The sequence below is a fragment of the Lissotriton helveticus genome, chromosome 1_1 (genome assembly GCF_964261635.1).
Source record: "Lissotriton helveticus chromosome 1_1, aLisHel1.1, whole genome shotgun sequence".
NCBI classification, from domain to species: Eukaryota; Metazoa; Chordata; class Amphibia; order Caudata; family Salamandridae; genus Lissotriton; species Lissotriton helveticus.
In genome coordinates, this window is record NC_136057.1 from 35039705 (window position 1) to 35059796 (window position 20092).

General features: G+C 48.0%; 1 protein-coding gene across 2 annotated transcripts in view; it reads right to left on the reverse strand.

The window, feature by feature from the left end:
- Window positions 1–1341: 1341 nt before the first annotated feature.
- Window positions 1342–20092, reverse strand: part of LOC144767124 (transmembrane protein 176B-like) — a 133918-nt gene continuing 115167 nt past the window's right edge. Inside the window, exons 5-6 of one of the 2 annotated variants that reach the window (XM_078650733.1) lie at window positions 4931–5050; window positions 1342–1746 (exon numbers count right to left, since the gene is read on the reverse strand). In XM_078650733.1, coding sequence (XP_078506859.1) covers window positions 1660–1746; window positions 4931–5050 — 207 coding nt within the window. In that variant the 3' untranslated portion in view covers window positions 1342–1659. The remainder of the gene's footprint in view (window positions 1747–4930; window positions 5051–20092) is intronic. The other variant, XM_078650727.1, reaches the window with a different exon arrangement.

Here is a 20092-nt window from a genome sequence, read left to right on the forward strand (position 1 = left end):
TCAGCATAAATATGAGACTGCAACACTTCTTAACTCAAACCTTTATGTTTTTAGAAATACAAACTACTGTGTGATAACATTGCAAGGTTATACATAGCACATATACTTGTTTATTTATGTAATGTTTTATAAAGCACACCCATGACCCGTTAGGGCATCAGAGTGATTTACAGGGATAACACGTTGAAATAGTCAAAGAAAAAAAGAAAAGAAAAAACAGAAGTAGGAGTAGAAGGAGGAAAAACATTTGGGAGATAACAGGGTGTATACAATGTTCAGATCATAATGCAGAGAAATCCAGCAAATACATTTGTGGGAGTACAAGGTCAGTACAAGATGGATAGCAGCCAGCCAGTCCAAACTGTAGCGGCACCAAAAATGAGCAAAGCCACTGAGCGCTGTGTCTAATGCATGATTTAATACATCAGGTGTGAATTATGGTTCTAAATCTCAATTAGCTAAGCCAGCACGAGTGTTTAGCGTTAAAGCGAGCGATGTCCTGTGGTGATTATGTAGTATTCATGTTGTAGATTATAATATAGAGTGGTACATAGAATATTTGTGCATCCTAGTTACTTAGGAGACTGTATTACGTGTAAGGGAGTTCTTAGAATGTGTTGGGAAAAGGTTTAGAACTCCAGAGTCAGTTGGTGCTGATCCTCTGGGCCCTCCGTTTTTTACTGTGTATCTCTGACATCAATAAACACTTGGGGAAACCATTGGCGGCTGTTGGACTATACAGAATATGTCCTCTGCATGATCTTACTATAAAAGCGAGCAATGTCCTCTGCATGCTCCTTCAATGAAAGTGAGCAATGTCCTCTGAATGGTCTCTTATAAAAGCGAGTGATGTCCTCTGCATGGTCCAACTATGAAAGCGAGTGATGTCCTCTGCATGGTCCAAATATGAAAGCGAGTGATGTCCTCTACATGGTCCAACTATGAAAGCGAGCAATGTCCCCTCATTGTCCTTCTATGAAAGCGAGCAATGTCCTCTGCATGCTCCTACTATGAAAGCGAGCAATGTCCCCTCATTGTCCTTCTATGTAAGCGAGTGATGTCCTCTGCATGGTCCAACTATGAAAGCGAGCAATGTCCCCTCATTGTCCTTCTATGAAAGTGAGCAATGTCCTCTGCATGGTCCAACTATGAAAGCGAGTGATGTCCTCTACATGGTCCAACTATGGAAGCGAGTGATGTCCTATGCATGGTCCAACTATGAAAGCAAGCAATGTCCTCTGCATGCTCCTACTATGAAAGCGAGCAATGTCCTCTCATTGTCCTTCTATGAAAGCGAGCAATGTCCTCTACATGGTCCAACTATGAAAGCAAGCAGTGTCCTCTCATTGTCCTTCTATGAAAGCGAGCAATGTCCTCTGCATGCTCCTACTATGAAAGCGAGCAATGTCCCCTCATTGTCCTTCTATGAAAGCGAGCAATGTCCTCTGCATGCTCCTACTATGAAAGCGAGCAATGTCCTCTCATTGTCCTTCTATGAAAGCGAGCAATGTCCCCTCATTGTCCTTCTATGAAAGCGAGTGATGTCCTCTGCATGGTACTATGAAAGCGAGTAATGTCCCCTACATGGTTCTTTGATGAAAGCTTGTTGTCACCACTTGCCTTACTTCCAACCTAAACAATGGACAGCATCTGAGTAGGTTACATCTCTGTGCACTTCTCCTCTTTCGGTGCAGTCTCTTTGCCCAGCAGTTCACTGCCCTGACCCATGGTGGTCTCCTCCTCCTCCTGTAAAAATAAGATCAGAAGTTACAAACATGAGGTGGGAGTAAAGACAAAGGAGAGACAGAAGGGGAGATCTGAAAGAGGAACCACTAGTGGAATTAAAAGACTAGCAGCCAGATGTAGGTCGCCAATTACCGGTCGGTAACGGCCGATTTCGGCCGTTACCGACCGGTAATTGGTTTTCGAGATGTAGGGGCCAATATTTTACAGATTCGGTAAATTTACCGAAACGGTAAATTTACCGAATCTGTAAAATACAGAATCGGTAATTTTACCGATTCGGTAAAACCCAGATGTAGGTAGCACTGTTTACAGTGCTACAAGCCTTCAGAATTCGGTATTTTACCACCCATTCCAATTGGGTGGTAAAATACCGAATCCAGGTGTGCATGCACACCTGTGCCATGTGACACACAGACATGCCCTTAGGGCATGTCTGTGTGCCACATGCCACACATGCCTGTATTTGGGGTGCTAGAGGGTGTCAAAGTGACACCCCCTGCACCCTTGCTGAAATCGGTATTTACCGAATCTGTAAATACCGATTCGGTAATGCCCATTGATTCCTATGGGCTTCAATGCCCATAGGAATCAATGGGCATTACCGATTCGGTATTTACAGAATCTGAAATACCTACATCTCCCCCCTCTATTTTACCACTTCTTAAATACCGAATCGGTATGATTCGGTATTTAAGAAGTGGTAAAATAAAATTACCTACATCTGGCCCGTCATCATAGACCAGAGTGAAGGGGCTGTGCATCAACAGAGTCTGCCTTGCTCTTCTCCACAGAGGCCTTGCGAAGACATGTGGATGAGGGCCAGAAGGCGGCACTGATTCTCCTCGATCTTAGTGCCGCATTTGACACTGTGGCGCATCACACCTTGCTACAGTGTCGGAGGACGGGTGGAGTGGTAGGAAAGGCGTGGGACTGGCTGGACTCTTTTCTCCACGAGCGCAGCTTTCGTGTTGAGCAAGGGCCCTACAGGTCTGAGGCTTTTGCTCTGAATCAAGGAGTACCACAGGGTTCCAGTCTGAGCCCTACCCTTTTCAACCTTTATGTGGCGCCTGTGGCACTATTAACTGAGCAATATGGAGTGGAAGTGGTGACGTATGCAGATGATACTCAGCTGGTTGTGGCTTTGACACAACCGGCTGAGCATGCAGCCAGCAGGTTTGCGTCCTGTCTTCAAGACTTGGCTCGATGGATGTCCGACAAGTGTCTCCGATTGAACGGAGACAAAACGGAGGTGCTGATTGTGGGCAAGTCTCCGTCTGTCTGGACATCGGCCTGGTGGCCTCAGTCATTGTGCCCTCTACCTGTACCCAAGGATCAAGTTAAAAACCTCGGAATTTGGATTGATTCTAAAATCTCCTTCGAGTATCACAACAGACGCGTGGCTGGAACCTGCTTCGGCATTCTGCGTAGTCTTAGAAAGACACTTGATTTGCTCCCTGTGTCAGCTAGGAAAGCCCTGGTCCATGCCTTGGTTACTTCCAGGCTGGACTACGGGAACGTCCTCTATTTGGGAGCTAATGTGAAGTGTCTTCAGAGACTACAGCATATTCAGAATGCTGCCGCCCGCCTGGTGCTGATGCTACCTCAGAGATCCGCCTCTAAAAAAGCTCTGGAGACACTTCACTGGTTGCCCATTAGGGAGCGTATTCAGTTTAAAGCTCTTTGCGTCAGCCATAGGATTGCGCAGGGGAAAGGCCCTTGTTTCCTGCGCAATTTGCTCACATCGTACACTCCCACTCGGCTGCTGAGGTCGCAGGGTGCTGGTATGATGCAGATTACCAGAACCAGAAGGGCCAGATTGGGAGGTAGGTCCTTTCACTTGTTGGCGGCCTGTATGTGGAAAACCCTGCCCCTCAGGCTCTGTGTGGAAACATCGAAGGTGGCTTTCCGTAAGGACTTAAAAACCTATCTTTTCCCTAGGGACTAGTTTATTTGGGTGGGCCTGTGGAAGATGTGTGATGCAGAAGCCATTGACTAGCGCGGGGACACACTGGTTAGTGTAACCAGGCGCTGTATAAGCTCAGGATTATTATTATTATATGACCACAGAGTCAAGGCTCTGGAGTTGAATGCAGATTCTGGAGAATTGGCCCTATAAGGCCTCTGTAGTGGGAACTATGGGTAGTCTGGACTGGTTAAGACCTGCCTAAGGCTTGGCAGAGGGTGGTGGAGAGTAGCCATGCTCCCCACAATGGGTGAGGAGTGAAATCAGGTTATCACCTCCAAGTTCCCAAATCAATGGTGCCACAACCACCTTCCCTAACTGTGCTTTATATCATCTCACTGAGAAGAGGGAGAGCGAAGATTCCACCAGGGGAGGCCCAGACCTGCTCTATACTCCATACATCACATGCACCCTGAGCATACAGGAGCGGGGCTCGATCGACAGATGTCTAGCAGCAGCTGCACAAACCGCAGCACTTCACTGTTCTTCACGCCATCTACTCACCTTCAGTAAATGCCGCTCAGGTCATATTTGTAGCTGGGGCACATATGGACACAACACAAAATGCTGCATTATAAGTGCTTTACTACTAGGTGCACAGATTGAAACCCATCTTTGGTAGTCTAGATAAGGGACATGAGGCTTTGGATCCCAGCCTGCCTTTCCAATGGGTGTCATATCTTACACAGCATCATCTTTTCTTGGATGAGGCACATGGGAAATATTTTGGGATGGCAAAAGACTTTTGCAGAAATGGATGCCCAGCAATTGCCACAATCTTGAGAAGAAATGTCATCAGTTCTTAGTGCCTGAAGAAGTAGTGAGCTAGAACATAAAATGTGTGTGATGGAGAACTTAGGTGTGGAACTCAAAGAAAGGTCTGGTGTTGCCTTGTGGTACCATTCTGCAGGGGGGCACAACTCTGGCAGCCATGATGGAACTGTACTTAGATTCACTCCTTAGATGAAAAATGCAGACAGGCAAGTGATGCAGTCAGGGAAACAAGGTGAAGTCAATAGACTGAGGTGGCAGCATTATGTGCATAGCTAGTAGCACAGTACAACCTGGAAGCACAGAACTTGCACTCCTCGCAGAGTACTACCAAGGTGCCCAACAGTGATTTACCAAACTAAACATATATTTCTTCCTGAGCCTTCCAGTATCTGTGCTAGAGCCATGAATTTTACAGATATGAGAAGAGATTGTTTTCCCCATATTTACCTGCTGATGGACACATGTGCAGCAGAGGCCCTTGATTCCAGAGACGAGAGAGTACAGAGAAATGCACAGAGCCAGGCAGGTGGACACCAGTACAATCCACTGGACGCCTCTGAGGGTGCTCTGCAAAAGAAACAATGACCAATATCAAGTCAGCAGCATCACCAACACCTTTGTGTGCATCAGTACTGTACCACATGTAAGACACTATCTTCCTTAGCTCAAGTGATGGTCAAAAAGCTGACACTTAGATCATACATCACAGCAATAGCATACACGGAATAAAGTACCCCAAATCAAGCATTGTCCAGATGCTGCAAGTTCACCGGGGGATTCACCAACTACATACGTGGAAGCGCCTACTTGAGGTTGGGTGTTATTTAGTTCATGCATTACGTAATGTCAGACAAATAGTGTTATCAGTCACTTTCTAACCTCTGGTCCAAAATCGCAACTTTCTATTACAACGCATTCGACTGGAGGGGAGGGGCGTGGCTTATGCGCCGTTCGAGATGGTGGCTTTGTCCTGAGCCTCCTTACTGTGGAGCAAAATACTCTGCACTATGCCGCTGATGCTCCGTATGTACTTCTGCCCATGGTGGTCTCTCTGAATTGTATTATCAGTGGCATTCTATGTCCTGGAGCGGCCGGGAACTCGGATAAAAGCATGGGTGGCCGCCATTTTGTGCAGCCCGTCGACCGCTTTCTCTACTGACTCCCCTCATACCATCACGGGTCTGGTTCGCGCTCTATAAAACACTAAATAAATAAAAAATACATTTGTCTGCCTGTTTTAGTTGATCTTTGCCCAAATGCACACTTTGGGGCATGCCTGCTAGCCCTTTTGTTATACTCCTGAAGTTGCCTTTTTTTGCTCCTTGACCCTTTCTTGCCTGGAGATGTGGGTGTCCTTTATGCTTATGTTTATATTTAATGGTTTTATAAAGCGCATAGCTGCCCAAGGCCTTCCCACTAATGGCAGAGAGAGATGCTGGCAATGGTACAAAGTGAGCAATCATTATGAGAACAACCATGCCTTTAGTTTTTTTCCTGAAGCTGGGTTCTTCTTCCAGTAATATCAGTCCCCTGGACATGGAATTCCACAACTTTGAGCCCACAGTGAGAAAGATCTACCTCCCCATATTGATCTCTTGATCCTCAGCATCTTTATGAGTCCGTCTTGGGATAACCTGAGGTACCTCTTCGGTACCTACGGTGAAATGAGTTCCCTGAGTCTGGCTGGGCCCCTGCCATTCATTGCTTTGAGAGCCAGGCAGAGGGATTTAAATGTAATCCTGGCTTCAATGGACAGACAGTGAAGCTGTTTAAGAGTAGCCTGGCCACGGGAGACAGCCACGACAATGGGGGCTTTACACTGCGCTGCCATTACGACGCTGCCATTACAACGCAAGTCGTCACAACGACTTGCGCTTTTTTAGCTTGGATTTACATTGAAAGTGTGTTATCCAGCCCCATACCCAGATTCTTTATTGAGGTATCCTACGCCGACGACACCCATCCTCTCCCTCACCAAGGACCCTGTCACCACCAGACTCAACTTCCAGGAAGGAATAAAGGATGTTGCATACGGGATGAGCAGCAGCTGCCTGAAGCTCAACTTGGAGAAGACAGAGGTTCTCATCCTCAGACCCTCCCCCTCCGCGTGGGAAAGCACCTGGTGGCCCACTGCCCTCGGCGATCATTCCCGGAACCTCAACATCGTGCTCGACTCCTCCCTCTCATTGACCCAACAGGTTAACGCTGTTGCCTCCAGCTGTTTCAACACCCTCCACATCCTCCAAAAGACCTTTAAATGGATCCCCCCCGCCCAAATCAAGGAAAACCGTCACCCACGCACTCATAACCAGCAGATTGGACTACGGAAATGCCCTCTACGCCGGGATCAACAAGTCACTGCTCAACAAACTCCAGGCCATACAAAACACCGCAGCCAGACTCGTCCTCTGCATCCCTCGACACAGACACATCACCCAACATCTGAGTAACCTCCACTGGCTCCCCATTGAGAAGTGTTACTTTCGAGATACTCACCCACGCCTACAAATGCCTCCACAACACAGGACCCCAATACCTCAATGAGAGAATCCCCTTCCATGTACCCAAGAGAAACCTCCGATTCGCCGACCTCGCCGAAACCCCATGAATCCGCAAAGCCAGAACAGGTGGAAGAGCCTTCTCCTACATCGCGGCCAAGACCTGGAATGAGCTGTAGATCACCATCAGATGAGCCCCCTCCCTGAACATATATATGTTAAAATGGATTTGTAGAGCGCGCAGCTACTCAACAGAGTGTCCCGGCACTGAGACAGAAAGATACAGAGGCTAAGAGGGGGAGAACACCGGTACTAGGGAGAGCGGCCATTAGACTATTTGCTGGAACAGCCAGGTTTTCAGTTGTTTCCTAAACGCTAGTATGTTCATGGCCTGTCTAAGCGGAAGTGTCAGCTTGTTCCAGAATCTAGCCACTTGCACTTGAAAAGACCGTCCACCGCGGAGACGTCGGACACAATTTGGAGTGACAATTGGGTGTTGGTGTGCTGACCTAAGGGCTCTGCCAGGCACATAATATGAGACTTCTGCGTATGTAATGCGCCCCCGTGCAGTGCAGAGTTTTGAAAGCCAAGACCAGTGCTTTGAAGAGTATTCTGCAATGGACAGTCAGCCAAAGCAGATTCTTCAGGTGGTGGGAGATCCGCTCTCTAGGTCCAAGTCCCACAACTGCCCTGGCCGCCGCGTTCTGCACCACTTGTAGTCTATTCAGAAAGAACTCTGGAAGGCCCAGATAGAGGATGCTGGCATAGTCCAATCTAGAGGTGATAAGGCCTGAATGACCGTCTTTCTGTGAGAGGTCGGCAATAGGAAGAGAAACCTGTGGAGCATTTTCAGGAGACCAAAACACGTGCCTGCCACTGCCTGTACTTGAGGTGTCATAGATAAGGCGTCATCCATTTTCACTCCCAGGTTTTTCACAGTCTTAACTGCTGACTGGAGGAGAGACATATCAGTAGGCCACCATCGTTTCCAGGCGTCCGAAGGTGGGGTGCCAAAAAAGATAATTTCGGACTTTTCCGGGTTACATTTAAGATGGTTGTGTTTGAACCAGGCAAAGATTTCTCTCAGACATTTATTTATCTTCTCCCCATTAAACTCTTCCCCCTTCTTACAAGTGAACAACAGTTGGGTGTCATCAGCGTAGGATATAATCATAGCCTCACACGCTTCTGCCAGGGTAGCCAGAGGAGCCATATATAGATTAAAAAGTACTGGGCTCAAGATAGATCCCTGTGGCACGCCGACATTCAAAGGCAAGAGGCGAGGACCACTTCAACACCATGCTGCAAAGTCCATATTCCCGTAACCTCTGCAGGAGGTGACCATGGGTCACGGTGTCGAAAGCCGCAGAGAGGTCTAAAAGAACAAGGACCGCTTTGCCTTCTTTATCAAGGGTCTCTTTGATAGATTCGGAGACCTCCAGCAGCGCCGTCTCTGTACTAAGGCCCTGCCTGAAACCAGACTGACTCGGGTGAAGAAGGTTATTGGCTTCGGCAAAATCGCTAATCACCGAGTGAACACATTTCTCTATTGTCTTTGCAAAGAAAGACAGCAAAGAGATGGGTCTGTAATTAGATAATTCCATGGGATCAGCCGTAGGTTTTTTTAATAGGGGAATTATTTTCGCGCTCTTCCAGCTTACCGGGACCTGACCACTATGAAGAGACACGTTCAAAATACTATTCACTGTGGGATTCAGAATCTCCGCCATTGAAGCCAGAAATTTAGCAGGGCAAGAGTCCGCAGGTGAGCCTGACTTGACAAGGACGTCTCTAAGGACAAGGGAGGAAAGAGGGAAGGGAGGCACTGCCCATCTGATTCTGGGGGGCAGTCGATGGAGAGGCCTGCACATCTTTCTCTACCAAGACATCAAAAGAAGATTGAATTGTTATGATCTTCGTATGGAAGAAATTAGCTAACTTTCCAGTCCAATCAGCTGAGGGAGAGAAGTGTCTTGTCGCAGCACTAGGTGAAGAGAAGCTTTTAACAATACTAAAGATTTCTCTGCTCTTATTCCCTGCGGACTCAATTTTTGAAACAAAAAGCTATTCTTCACTTCCTGAATCCTTTTATTGTAGTCTCTTAAGGCTTCTTTGTAATTCCTTTTATTTTCCTCAGTAAAGTCTTTCCTCCATACTCTTTCCTGATTTTTACAATCCCTTCTACACTGTCGCCGGATACTGTTGAACCAGGGGGCTGAGCATCTAGTAATTTTAAGGAGGCGAGAGATCAATGGAGGGAGGGCTGAGGTCCCTTGCGAGACCCACTTAGCTAGGGCATCAGCATCCTGCTCTATAGTGCCGCTCGGCGTAAGAGGGTGTTGGTCTAGTTCAGCCGGAGTAATTCTGTGAAAAGGCCTAGATGTAAAAGACGGCCGCTGGACCTGGGACAGTGTATGCCTCGTTAATTTCGATAACCTAAAACCCACTAGGTAGTGGTCTCACCATAGTAAAGGGAGGGGAACCTCTGTCTGAATTTTACAACTAGAAAATATTTGGTCAAGGGTATGGCCTTTAACATATGTTGGGGCAGCGACATATGGAGCAAGATTAAGTGCGTTCTTGGATTCCAACAGAGAGATGGTGTCAGGGTTATCCTGTCTGTCCATATGTACATTAAAGTCCCCCAAAACAAGAAAATGTTTAAATCTAGAGGCCACTGGCGTGATGGCATTGCTAAGGGACTTCAAGAAGATCCCTGCGTGACCCGGGGGTCTATATGTAAGAACTCCCGCTAAGCGCTGATGGGGGGAGAGGGTAGCTTGAAAACTAAGGCACTTCGCCCCTTTAGTTTCTTCCATTGGAATGCATGTGATGGAGATATCCTGTTTGCTAATAATTGCAACTCCACCCCCCTTACTTCCAGCACGATCCTTCCTCAAAATGGAGTAACCTGGGGGGATGGCTGAAGCAATTGTCAGATTTGACGTATCCGATAGCCATGTTTCGGTCCAAAACACGAGATCTGGTTTGGTCTCACATATCATGCCATATATGATTAAATCATGTTTATTTAATGACTGGCAATTAAGCAGGAGAGCATTAATGTGCACTTGGTTCTGAAGCACTGAAACCTGATTAGGCGTGGACTTTCTCAGCGTATTGGGTGCTTGCATGTCATTTAAAGTGTGGTTTGTGGCTCCCCAGTTACAGTACTGACAGCAGGGTAGTGAGTCACTTATCCACATGTCGATCACATTCTTACATTTTTGTATAGAGCCCAGCTCCATAAGAGTCTCTCTGCCGTAGGTTGATACCTTTTCCGGTTGTAGTAAGAAACTGGCAGAATTCCCAGCCCCAGCCGCCTCCGGGACGCTGACGGGCATAGACGGGCTTGCCTTTGGCGTGCCGCCGGTGCGCCCGCTGTGCGGCCCGGCCCCCATCTGGTTTAAATGCCGTGCCCCTGTACGGAAATGACGGGGGCAGGGGGAGGAGCCACAAATGTTTCACAAGCGGATGCATTTGGGTGGCATTGTAAAATGTAAACTCATTGTAGGTGGGATTGCTCACGCTAAAAGTAGCGTGAATGTTCTTCAGAACTCAATACAGATACTCTACTAGCAATACTGAACGCACCTGTAAGCTATAGCTACATTGAACGTATATTTTTGTGTATAGGGAATACCAACAACCTCAACACACATCAAATATTCCCACGCAGGCACTGTAAAAACCCCGGGATTAACTCTGGGCTTTCGAATTATGCCAACATCATCCAAGTGCAAGAGGGTTTTAGCACAGCATGTAAACCACTGCATTCGGGAAAGCACCTGGTTGTGAAGTAACGCACTTATAATTCTGTTTCAGGGAATTGCCTGTGTTTCAGGAAGAAACTGACGGAGCTGCCGGTTTCGAGGGATAGTTTGAGTGGCTCTGCTATGGTGGACAAAACAGAGTCCCTGCCCTTAAGCAAAATATGGGGGTGCTGGGTGCTTTTGCATTTGACTCATGAGGGACACCTAGTAACAACTAGTGGAACTGTAGCTTCATAAAAGGGTTTCAATGATTTTGCATTTGACTCGTGAGGGACTCCTAGTAACGACTAGAGAAACTGCAGCTTGATGTAAGAATTATTGCAATGCTTTGCATTTGACTCATGAGGGACATCTAGTAACGACTAGTGGAACTGCAGCTTGATTCAATGCTTTTGTATTTGACTTGTGAGGGACATCTAGTAACAACTGGTTGAACTGCAGCTCTTTGTAGAATTATTTTGATATTGGATACTATAAAATTCTCTGCCCACTGCTAATCTCATCCCATAATGCTTTGCAGGGATGTATGACATCACAACCCGTTCCATTACAACACGTGCTTTCACAACGCGTCCCTTACAACGCAAGTCGTTACCACGACTTGCGTTGGGGGCGCGGATTGAGAATAGTATAATTTACTATTCTAACACCAGTCCCCGTGGACACTAGGGAAGGTGTTGGAATATTAAATATACTATTCTTAATCCTCTAGTGCCCTCCAGCGCAAGTCGTGGTTACGACTTGCGTTGTAACAGACGCGTTGTGAAAGCATTGCGGAGTAAAATCCGCGTTGTGAAGGATGTTCCCCCTTTGCAGGGCCTTTGGTTGGGATTGTTTTTTTGCCCATAACTGTGATTGGGGTGGTCTTAAGAGGATGGGACCACCACCGAATCGTTGAGCAAGATGTGCTCTTTGTTTTCAAGGCATCTGCTTGGTTTTCTCCCTAGGTTAGGGAGGATCCAAATTCATCACCTCTATCACTGCTTGCTAAATTTTCATTTTCACGTTTGTGAAATTACTATATGCATTTTAGCATGTAAAGACAGAGATACTTGTTATTTTACCAAAAGTATATGAGGTTTTTATTTATTAATTGGGAGTCCAAAGGAGCGAAGTTGCGGAGTCAGAATTCACAGAGTTTGTGTGTTTGTTCAACTTTGTTGAGTTCCGTGTAGTAGTACTCCGCCAACTACGCTCACCCCTCCTTGTAAGGGCGAGTCTGCTAATTGGCACCCCATTATATGAAATGTAATTTGATGCATTCTAATACATTTCAAACTGCCATCTACAGGAATAACTATTGTTTAAGTCTGGGAAAGGACAAAGTAACGTCAGTGAGGGTCGGCGTCGATTCACAATTGCGTTCTGCGGCTTCAAACTAACTCCTCGAATTATTGTAATTAGCGCACCTCGTTACTACACTGTTCAGCTCGCTAACCAAACAACACCAACTATTACTCGCCTCTCTACCATGCACTGTGTTGTGACAAATTATGTCATTTGAGAAGCTATAAGTGTTGTTATGAACACTTGGATTTCACATGCTATAAGTGATGTAGCATGCAAGGGTATAGCCAGTGCAAGGAAATCGCATGAGTTATAGTACATGTAGGCTAGCGAGTGAGATGACAAGACTGTGTTCGGAGGTGCACGACTTACAGTAATTTAAAGGTGGTGCGTAATTTATATATTGAAATTATAACTGCAACGTTACCCTTTTTAATGTTTGTGTATTTTAAGTTTGGTTTATATCGAAATAATAAATTAAGGATTTCTAACTATATAGTATCCTTAACCTTTGTTTATTTAATTGCATGTCAATAGTTTTAATTTTTTAATAAAAACGTGCTTCAAGTCGTAGTGTTGGGTGTCATTTATTGGAGTGTCATAACATGGAGTGCTGTACAGTACAGAGAAGGAGAGTGTTTAGAGTCATGTGTCGTAGAGTGGAGTATTGTAGCGTGGAATAGAGTGGAGTCAAGTAGAGTGAAGTGACGTTGCATACAGTTGAGTCAAGTGTTATACAGTGGAGTGGCGTGGCGTAGAGTGCAGTATCGTAGAGTGAGAGAGAGAAGGTCTCAAGAGACATGATTAGGATAATAAGTTGGAATGTGGCAGGATTTAACTCTGTATTGGCTAACGACTATGGCATATCAACAAACTGGCATAGATTGCATTGCCGTAGTCAAGTCTGCTGGTGATGAGTGCGTGAGTGACCGTATATCTGGATTCTGTGGGGATCCATCTGAATGCCTTAAGAAGCAGGCAAAGCGAGTGGAAACCTGATGAGGAGATGGCGTTGATCTGGCAGTTTATTGTGAATGATGAATCCAGTATGATGGTACGGTTTGGTACGTGGTCCATGGGTATTGGGGGTTTCTAGTGTGGCTGGCCACCAGGAGTTGTCCCAAGCTGAGGAGGTGGGTCCCAGGATGGGTATTTTGGTCTTGTCCGAGTTGAGCTGGAGGCAGTTATCTTTCATCCAGGTGGAAACGGCATTCATCTCGCTGTGAAAGTTGATTTTGGCGGATGAGGGTTCGTTGGCGAGGGAGAGGAACAGCTGATGTTGTTGGTATAGGAAAGGATGTTCAGTCCTTGGCTTCTGATGATGGCTGTGAGGGGGACCATTTAGACGTTGAAGAGGGTAGGGCTCAGGGAGGAACCCTGGGGCACACTGCAACTGATCTCTGTAGATGCTGAGAGGAACGGAGGTAGTCAGACTAGCTGTGGTCGGCCAGTAAGGAAAGAGTGGATCCAGTCCAGTGCCTTGTTGCGGATGCCGGAGTTGAGGAGTCTCGTGATTAGGGTGTGGTGGGAGACAGTGTCGAAGGCAGCCAAGAGGTCCAGCAAGATGAGGGTTGTGGTTTTGCCTTGCTCGAGGAGGGAGCGGATGTCATTGTTGGTGGTGAGTGGTGCAGTCTTGGTGCTGTGGTTGCTTTGGAAGCTGGATTGCGAGATGTCCAGGACGTGGTTCTCTTTGATGGACTCAGGGAGTTGGGCTTTGATGGCCTTCCTGATGACCTTGGCTGGGAAGGGGAGAAGAGAGATTGGTCTGAGGTTCTTGAGATCTGTCTAGTTTGCAGATGGTTTCTTCAGTAGGGGGTTGATCTCGGTGTGTTTCCAGTCATCAGGGAAGGTAGCGGTTTCAATGGAGCAGTTGATGGTGTGGTGGAGCTCAGGGCGATGGAGGTGGCTGCTCTATGGAAGATGTTATGTGGGCAAGGGTCAGATGGGGCTCTAAAGTGGATGCTCTTCATTGTCTTGAGTGTGTTGTCTGTGGTGAGCGGAGTCCAGTTGAGTAAGGATCTGTTGGGGTGTGGTGTGACTGCGTGCGGTGGTGGTGGGCGTTGTGGCGGGGTCTTGGGTGCCAAAGCTGTCATTGATCTGCCTGATCTTGTGGTTGAAGAAGAAGGTGCAGAGTTTATTGCAGGTGTCTGTCATCTCGCTGTTGGGCCTGGAAAACTCCTTAACGATGGCGAGGAGTTCCTTGCTTTTGTGTGCGTTGGTGTTGATTCTGTCTTGGAGGGCATTTTCTTTGTGGTTTTGAGGAGAGCGTGGTGTGTGTTGACACCGGTTATGAAGGTTGCGTGGGTTTACAGGGTTTTATTTATCCTCCATTTCTTCTCAAATCGTCTGCAGGGGCATCTGGAGGGGGGAGTACACAAGTTGGCTTTCTTGGAGTGTTGCTTGCATGGAGTCTTCTTGAGGGGTGCCAGGGTATCGGCACCAGTTAGAGATCCATTGGTGGAGGTTGCGTGCCGAGGAGTTGGCCTTTGTGGTGGTCGGCGGTCCGGTAGTGCTGTGGGAGGCAAAGAGAAGTTCCTCAGTGGCCTTGTTCTAGCTATGACGGAGGGCAGTGGGAGTGGTGAAGGCAAAGTGCACGCAGTGGTGGTCGGTCCAGAGGAGTTCGGTGGTGTGGCTGTAGGTGATGTTCCCACTGGCGGAGAAGACGAGGTAGAGCATAAGTCCAGCTTTGTGGTTTGTGCGGTGACTAGTTGCTTGAGCCCGATGTTGGCAAGGTTCTCCAGAAGGTAAGTGGTGTTCTGTTCACTGGGGTTGTCCAGGTAGAAGTTGAGGTCACTGAGTAAATGTAATCGGTAGATGCGAGAGACTGGGGTGCAATGAGATCAACGATGGCACCGGTGAAGAGTGGGCGGGCGCCGGGGCCTGTAGAGGAGGGTGCCGTGGAGGGTGGTGTTGGTCTGGATCTGGAAGTGGAGGTGTTCCATGGTTGTCGTTGGGTTGTCCTAGTGAGTGGTCAGACGGAGGTTGTTCTAGTGAACAATGGCGATGACTCCTCCTAGTCGGTCGGTGTGGTCCTTGCAGGTGACTTGGTAGCCATCAGGGATGGCGTTGGCGATGTCTGGACCAAAGTAGGGGTTGGTCCAGGTTTTCATGAAGAAGGGGATGTCCAAGGAGGCGACGTTGAGGAAGTCCAGATTTTTGTGGCATGTTTGTGGTGGGAGCGGGTGTTGAGGAGGATACAGTTGAGTCGGTCGGGTGTTCTGTCGGTCAGCTGGATGGGGAGAAGAGCTGGTGTGTTGGTGTGGGTGAAGGTGTGGATGCAGTTCCAGCAGGAGAAGGATCCTTTGGTGTCCTTTGGTGCGGCAAGATGGCAGGCAGTGTGGCATGCTGTGTTGAGGGCGAGGATGGTGCATGCGTTTTATCGGTGGAGGGTCCAAGTATCAGGTTCCGTGTATTAGCGTGTCATAGAGCAGAGTGGAAAGAAGGGGAGTGGAGTGACAGAGCATAGGTAGTAAACTGTTATGAATTGGAGTAAGGTCTCATACATTAGAGTGGAGTGCTGTGTCGTGGAGTATAGAAAAGTGGCGCATAGCGGAACAGAGTGTTGTACAATGGAGTGTATGGGCATATAGTATAGTATAGAGTTGGAGAATGGAGTGTATGGGGACAGAGTGGAGTAGAGTGTAGTAGAGTTACATAAAGTGAAGAAGACTTTTGTAGAGTGGGATTATATAGCGTGGAGGAGAGTGCCGTACAGTGGAGTGGTGTAGAGTGGAGTGGCATATACTGTAATGGCATAGAGTGGATTTTTGTACAGTGGAGTAGCATGCAGTGGAATTCCGTTACAATGCTGTGTAGAAGATTGGAGTGGCAATGAGTGGAATAGCGTGAAGTGAAGTGGTGTACAGTGGACTAGGGTATAGTGGATTCGCGTAGAGAGGAGTGGCGCACATTCAAGTGGTCGAGGAAACTGTTATGAATTGGAGTAGTGTCTCTTACAGTAGAGTGGAGTGCTGTGTTGTACAGTATTGGAAACTGGTGCAGAGTGGAGTAAAGTGTTGTAAAATAAAGTGTAAAGGCATAGAGTTAAGTTACAAATTTGGAAATTGGAGTGTACAGGGATAGCGTGAAGTAGAGTCTAGTAGAGTGGCATAGAGTGTAGTAGAGTTTTGTAGAGTGGATTTATATAGAGTGGAAGAGAGTACACTGTGTTGGCTTAGAGTGGCGTAGCATACAGTGGAGTGGCACACAGTGGAATAGCATATTCTGGAGTGTCGTAGAGCAGAGCAACATACAGTGGAATAGAGTAGAGTGGTGTAGAGTGGAGTGGAGTGGTGTATAGTGGAGTAGAGTAGATTGGTGTGGCATATAGCGGAGGGGCGTAGAGCAGAGTGGCATAGAGTGGAGCAGTGTATCATGTAGTGGCATACAGTGGAATAGCTTTGAGTCGAGTGGCGTAGAGTGGAATACCGTATAGTGGAGTATCGTACAGTGGAAAGGCCTATGGAGGAACATCACTTAGTGAAATAGTGCCCAGTACAGTGGCATACAGTGGAGTGGTATAGACTGGAGGTGCATAAAATTTAAGAGCGTAGAGTGTAGTGGCATACAGTGGAGTTGTGTACAGTGTAATAGCGTGGAGTGGCATAGCATGGTGTCTCAGACTGCGGAGAGTGGAGTAGCGTAGAGTGGAGTGGCGTACAGTAAAGTGACTTTGAGTGGAGTGGCATAGAGTAGACTGGTGTACACTGGAATTGCGTATGCTGGAATACCATAGAGTGGAGTGGTGTATAGTTTAGTGGCGTACATTGGGGTGGTGTACAGATGTATGTGAAATTTAGCAGCAGTGTAGATTATGGTGTTCAGAGTAATGTAAAACAGGGAATTGTGCTGTCTTGTGTTTCTTCAAATTATCAAGCAATGCAGGGCCACACATTGTGGCTTTGTGTTGCTTTGTAAATCTGACTTAATTATTGCATTGCCCATGCGACACAATACGTGATGCAAGAGTACCACAATACAACAATACAGCTAGGCCTCAGTTACATTTTGACCCTACTGACCAAGAACCAGGGGCAGTCAAAACATGTAGAAGTCACAGAGGTTCGAGGGGACAAAGTACCAGCGAGATGATATGAAGCACTTCTTCAACTATGGTGATGGTTTCTGTGACACGATTGAATGATGAGCATTCACTCGTTTTGTTTTAATATATTCAGAAGGAGTAATGTAAGATAACTCCTGGGACCCTTTAAAATAGATAAGTAATAAAAATTAATTGTTTTGCTTCGCCCACAAACTTTTTGTATTTGGATTCCCCAAACACTCCCCAACCCCCGCCGATTATAATTACATGCAAATAACAGGTCCTGATGAAGATGGAGACCATTGATTTTGTCCAGTGAAACGTAGGTTGGCCAGAGAGTGTGACACCCCAGACACCAGCACAGAAATCGAGGGTGGATGCTGTCACACCGTTTTTTACCATCTGTGCATGCAGTGTAGGTCTGGGGCGCGGTATGGTAGTGTGTAGTATCATCCATCTTGCTGAAGAACATCTTTCTGACCGTGTAGTGGTTGCTGCTGTTGGCTTACCTAGCCTTTCCTGCCACAACTCGCGGTACCCGCTCCGCGGGTCCCCCAGCGTCTTTCCTGCCATCTACGAGCCTTGGACTGTGTTTGTGGGTAATCTGTGTGCAGCAGGGCTGCGAGCGTTTGGGACCGGACTTCGCATCCCAGAAGTCCCGGTAACCCGCGCCTCCCGTCACCTGGCCGCTCTCCCTGCTCGCCACGCCCCACCCCCACTCTGAAAAGGACTCTGCCTGCTGTATCCATTGGGACATCTTTCTGACCGTGTAGTGGTTGCTGCTGTTGGCTTACCTATCCTTTCCTGCCACAAATCGCGGTACCCGCTCAGCGGTTTTCGCAGCGTCTTTCCTGCCATCTACAAACCTTGGACTGTGTTTGTGGGTAATATGTGTGCAGCAGGGCTGCGAGCGTTTGGGACCGGACTTCGCATCCCAGAAGTCCCGGTAACCCGCGCCTCCCGTCACCTGGCCGCTCTACCTGCTCGCCATGCCCCACCCCCACTCTGAAAAGGACTCTGCCTGCTGTATCCATTGGGACATCTTTCTGACCGTGTAGTGGTTGCTGCTGTTGGCTTACCTAGCCTTTCCTGCCACAACTCGCGGTACCCGCTCCGCGGGTTCCGCAGCGTCTTTCCTGCCATCTACGAGCCTTGGACTGTGTGATTGTGGGTAATCTGTGTGCAGCAGGGCTGCGAGCGTTTGGGACCGGACTTCGCATCCCAGAAGTCCCGGTAACCCACGCCTCCCGTCACCTGGCCGCTCTCCCTGCTCGCCACGCCCCACCTCCACTCTGAAAAGGACTCTGCCTGCTGTATCCATTGGGACATCTTTCTGACCGTGTAGTGGTTGCTGCTGTTGGCTTACCTAGCCTTTCCTGCCACAACTCGCGGTACCCGTTTCTTGGGTCCCGCAGCGTCTTTCCTGCCATCTACGAGCCTTGGACTGTGTTTATGGGTAATCTGTGTGCAGCAGGGCTGCGAGCGTTTGGGACCGGACTTCGCATCCCAGAAGTCCCGGTAACCCGCGCCTCCCGTCACCTGGCCGCTCTCCCTGCTCGCCACGCCCCACCTCCACTCTGAAAAGGACTCTGCCTGCTGTATCCATTGGGACATCTTTCTGACAGTGTAGTGGTTGCTGCTGTTGGCTTACCTAGCCTTTCCTGCCACAACTCGCGGTACCCGCTCCGCGGGTCCCGCAGCGTCTTTCCTGCCATCTACGAGCCTTGGACTGTGTTTGTGGGTAATCTGTGTGCAGCAGGGCTGCGAGCGTTTGGGACCGGACTTCGCATCCCAGAAGTCCCGGTAACCTGCGCCTCCCTTCACCTGGCCGCTCTCCCTGCTCGCCACGCCCCACCTCCACTCTGAAAAGGACTCTGCCTGCTGTATCCATTGGGACATCTTTCTGACCGTGTAGTGGTTGCTGCTGTTGGCTTACCTAGCCTTTCCTGCCACAACTCGCGGTACCCGCTCCGCGGGTCCCGCAGCGTCTTTCCTGCCATCTACGAGCCTTGGACTGTGTTTGTGGGTAATCTGTGTGCAGCAGGGCTGCAAGCGTTTGGGATTGGACTTCGCATCCCAGAAGTCCTGGTAACCCGCGCCTCCCGTCACCTGGCCGCTCTCCCTGCTCGCCACGCCCCACCTCCACCCTAACAGCCCATGTATAAATACAAGTGTTCGTCCCGCGGCGTGGGAGCGCGCGGGAGCGTCCCGGGAGAAGCCCGGGACAAGGGCGGGACCGTCTGTGGCCGTCAGTGGCTGAAGGTGGCTGGGCTGGGCCTCCCCTCTGACTACCTTTGGTTTTAGCTTATTATATATTTATTTTATTTGCATGGGCCTGTAGTTCTTATCACCCCTGATTAATTCTGCTAGTAATGTATGAAAATTAGTATTCATTGTTTTTATTGAGTGTTTTAACTTGGTTTTCTTGTGTTCTGTTTCCATATTGTTTTATATTTTTGTATTATTGATTAGGGATGTCTAGTCCTACTCTAAACCCTCTTCCTAATTGTGTAGGCGTACCTATACTTGGCCCACTCGACAAATATTTTGCTCGAGCCAATAAAGAAATTGATAGAGAGTTAGCACTAGCAGAGAGGAGGGCTGAGCGCCGCCTCTCTATTGAGCTTATTAAGAGACAGGTACCTCTCAATCCTGAGAAGGTTGCTATGAGCATATCAGTACACGATACCACGCACCCAGACACCGATGCGGAACTGTTTAATACAGAAAATATCCCCTTAATTTTTCAAGATAGCCCGCCACTATTGGAAGACTTGGAGGTAACTGAGGACGGTGACGGCAACGCGTCCACAGTTGCATCCAATAATCTTATAGATCTTAATACTCCTTCACCTTTAGTTTCTGCTCCTCATCCTATTAGTAACATCTTACCTTTAGTCCCGATGAGCCAAACTGAATCAGTCACGTTGCTTGATTCTCAACCTACTGCTAAAATTAGCAGAGCACGTGACAATCAGACAAGTAAAGGGAACGGAGGAGCTGTACG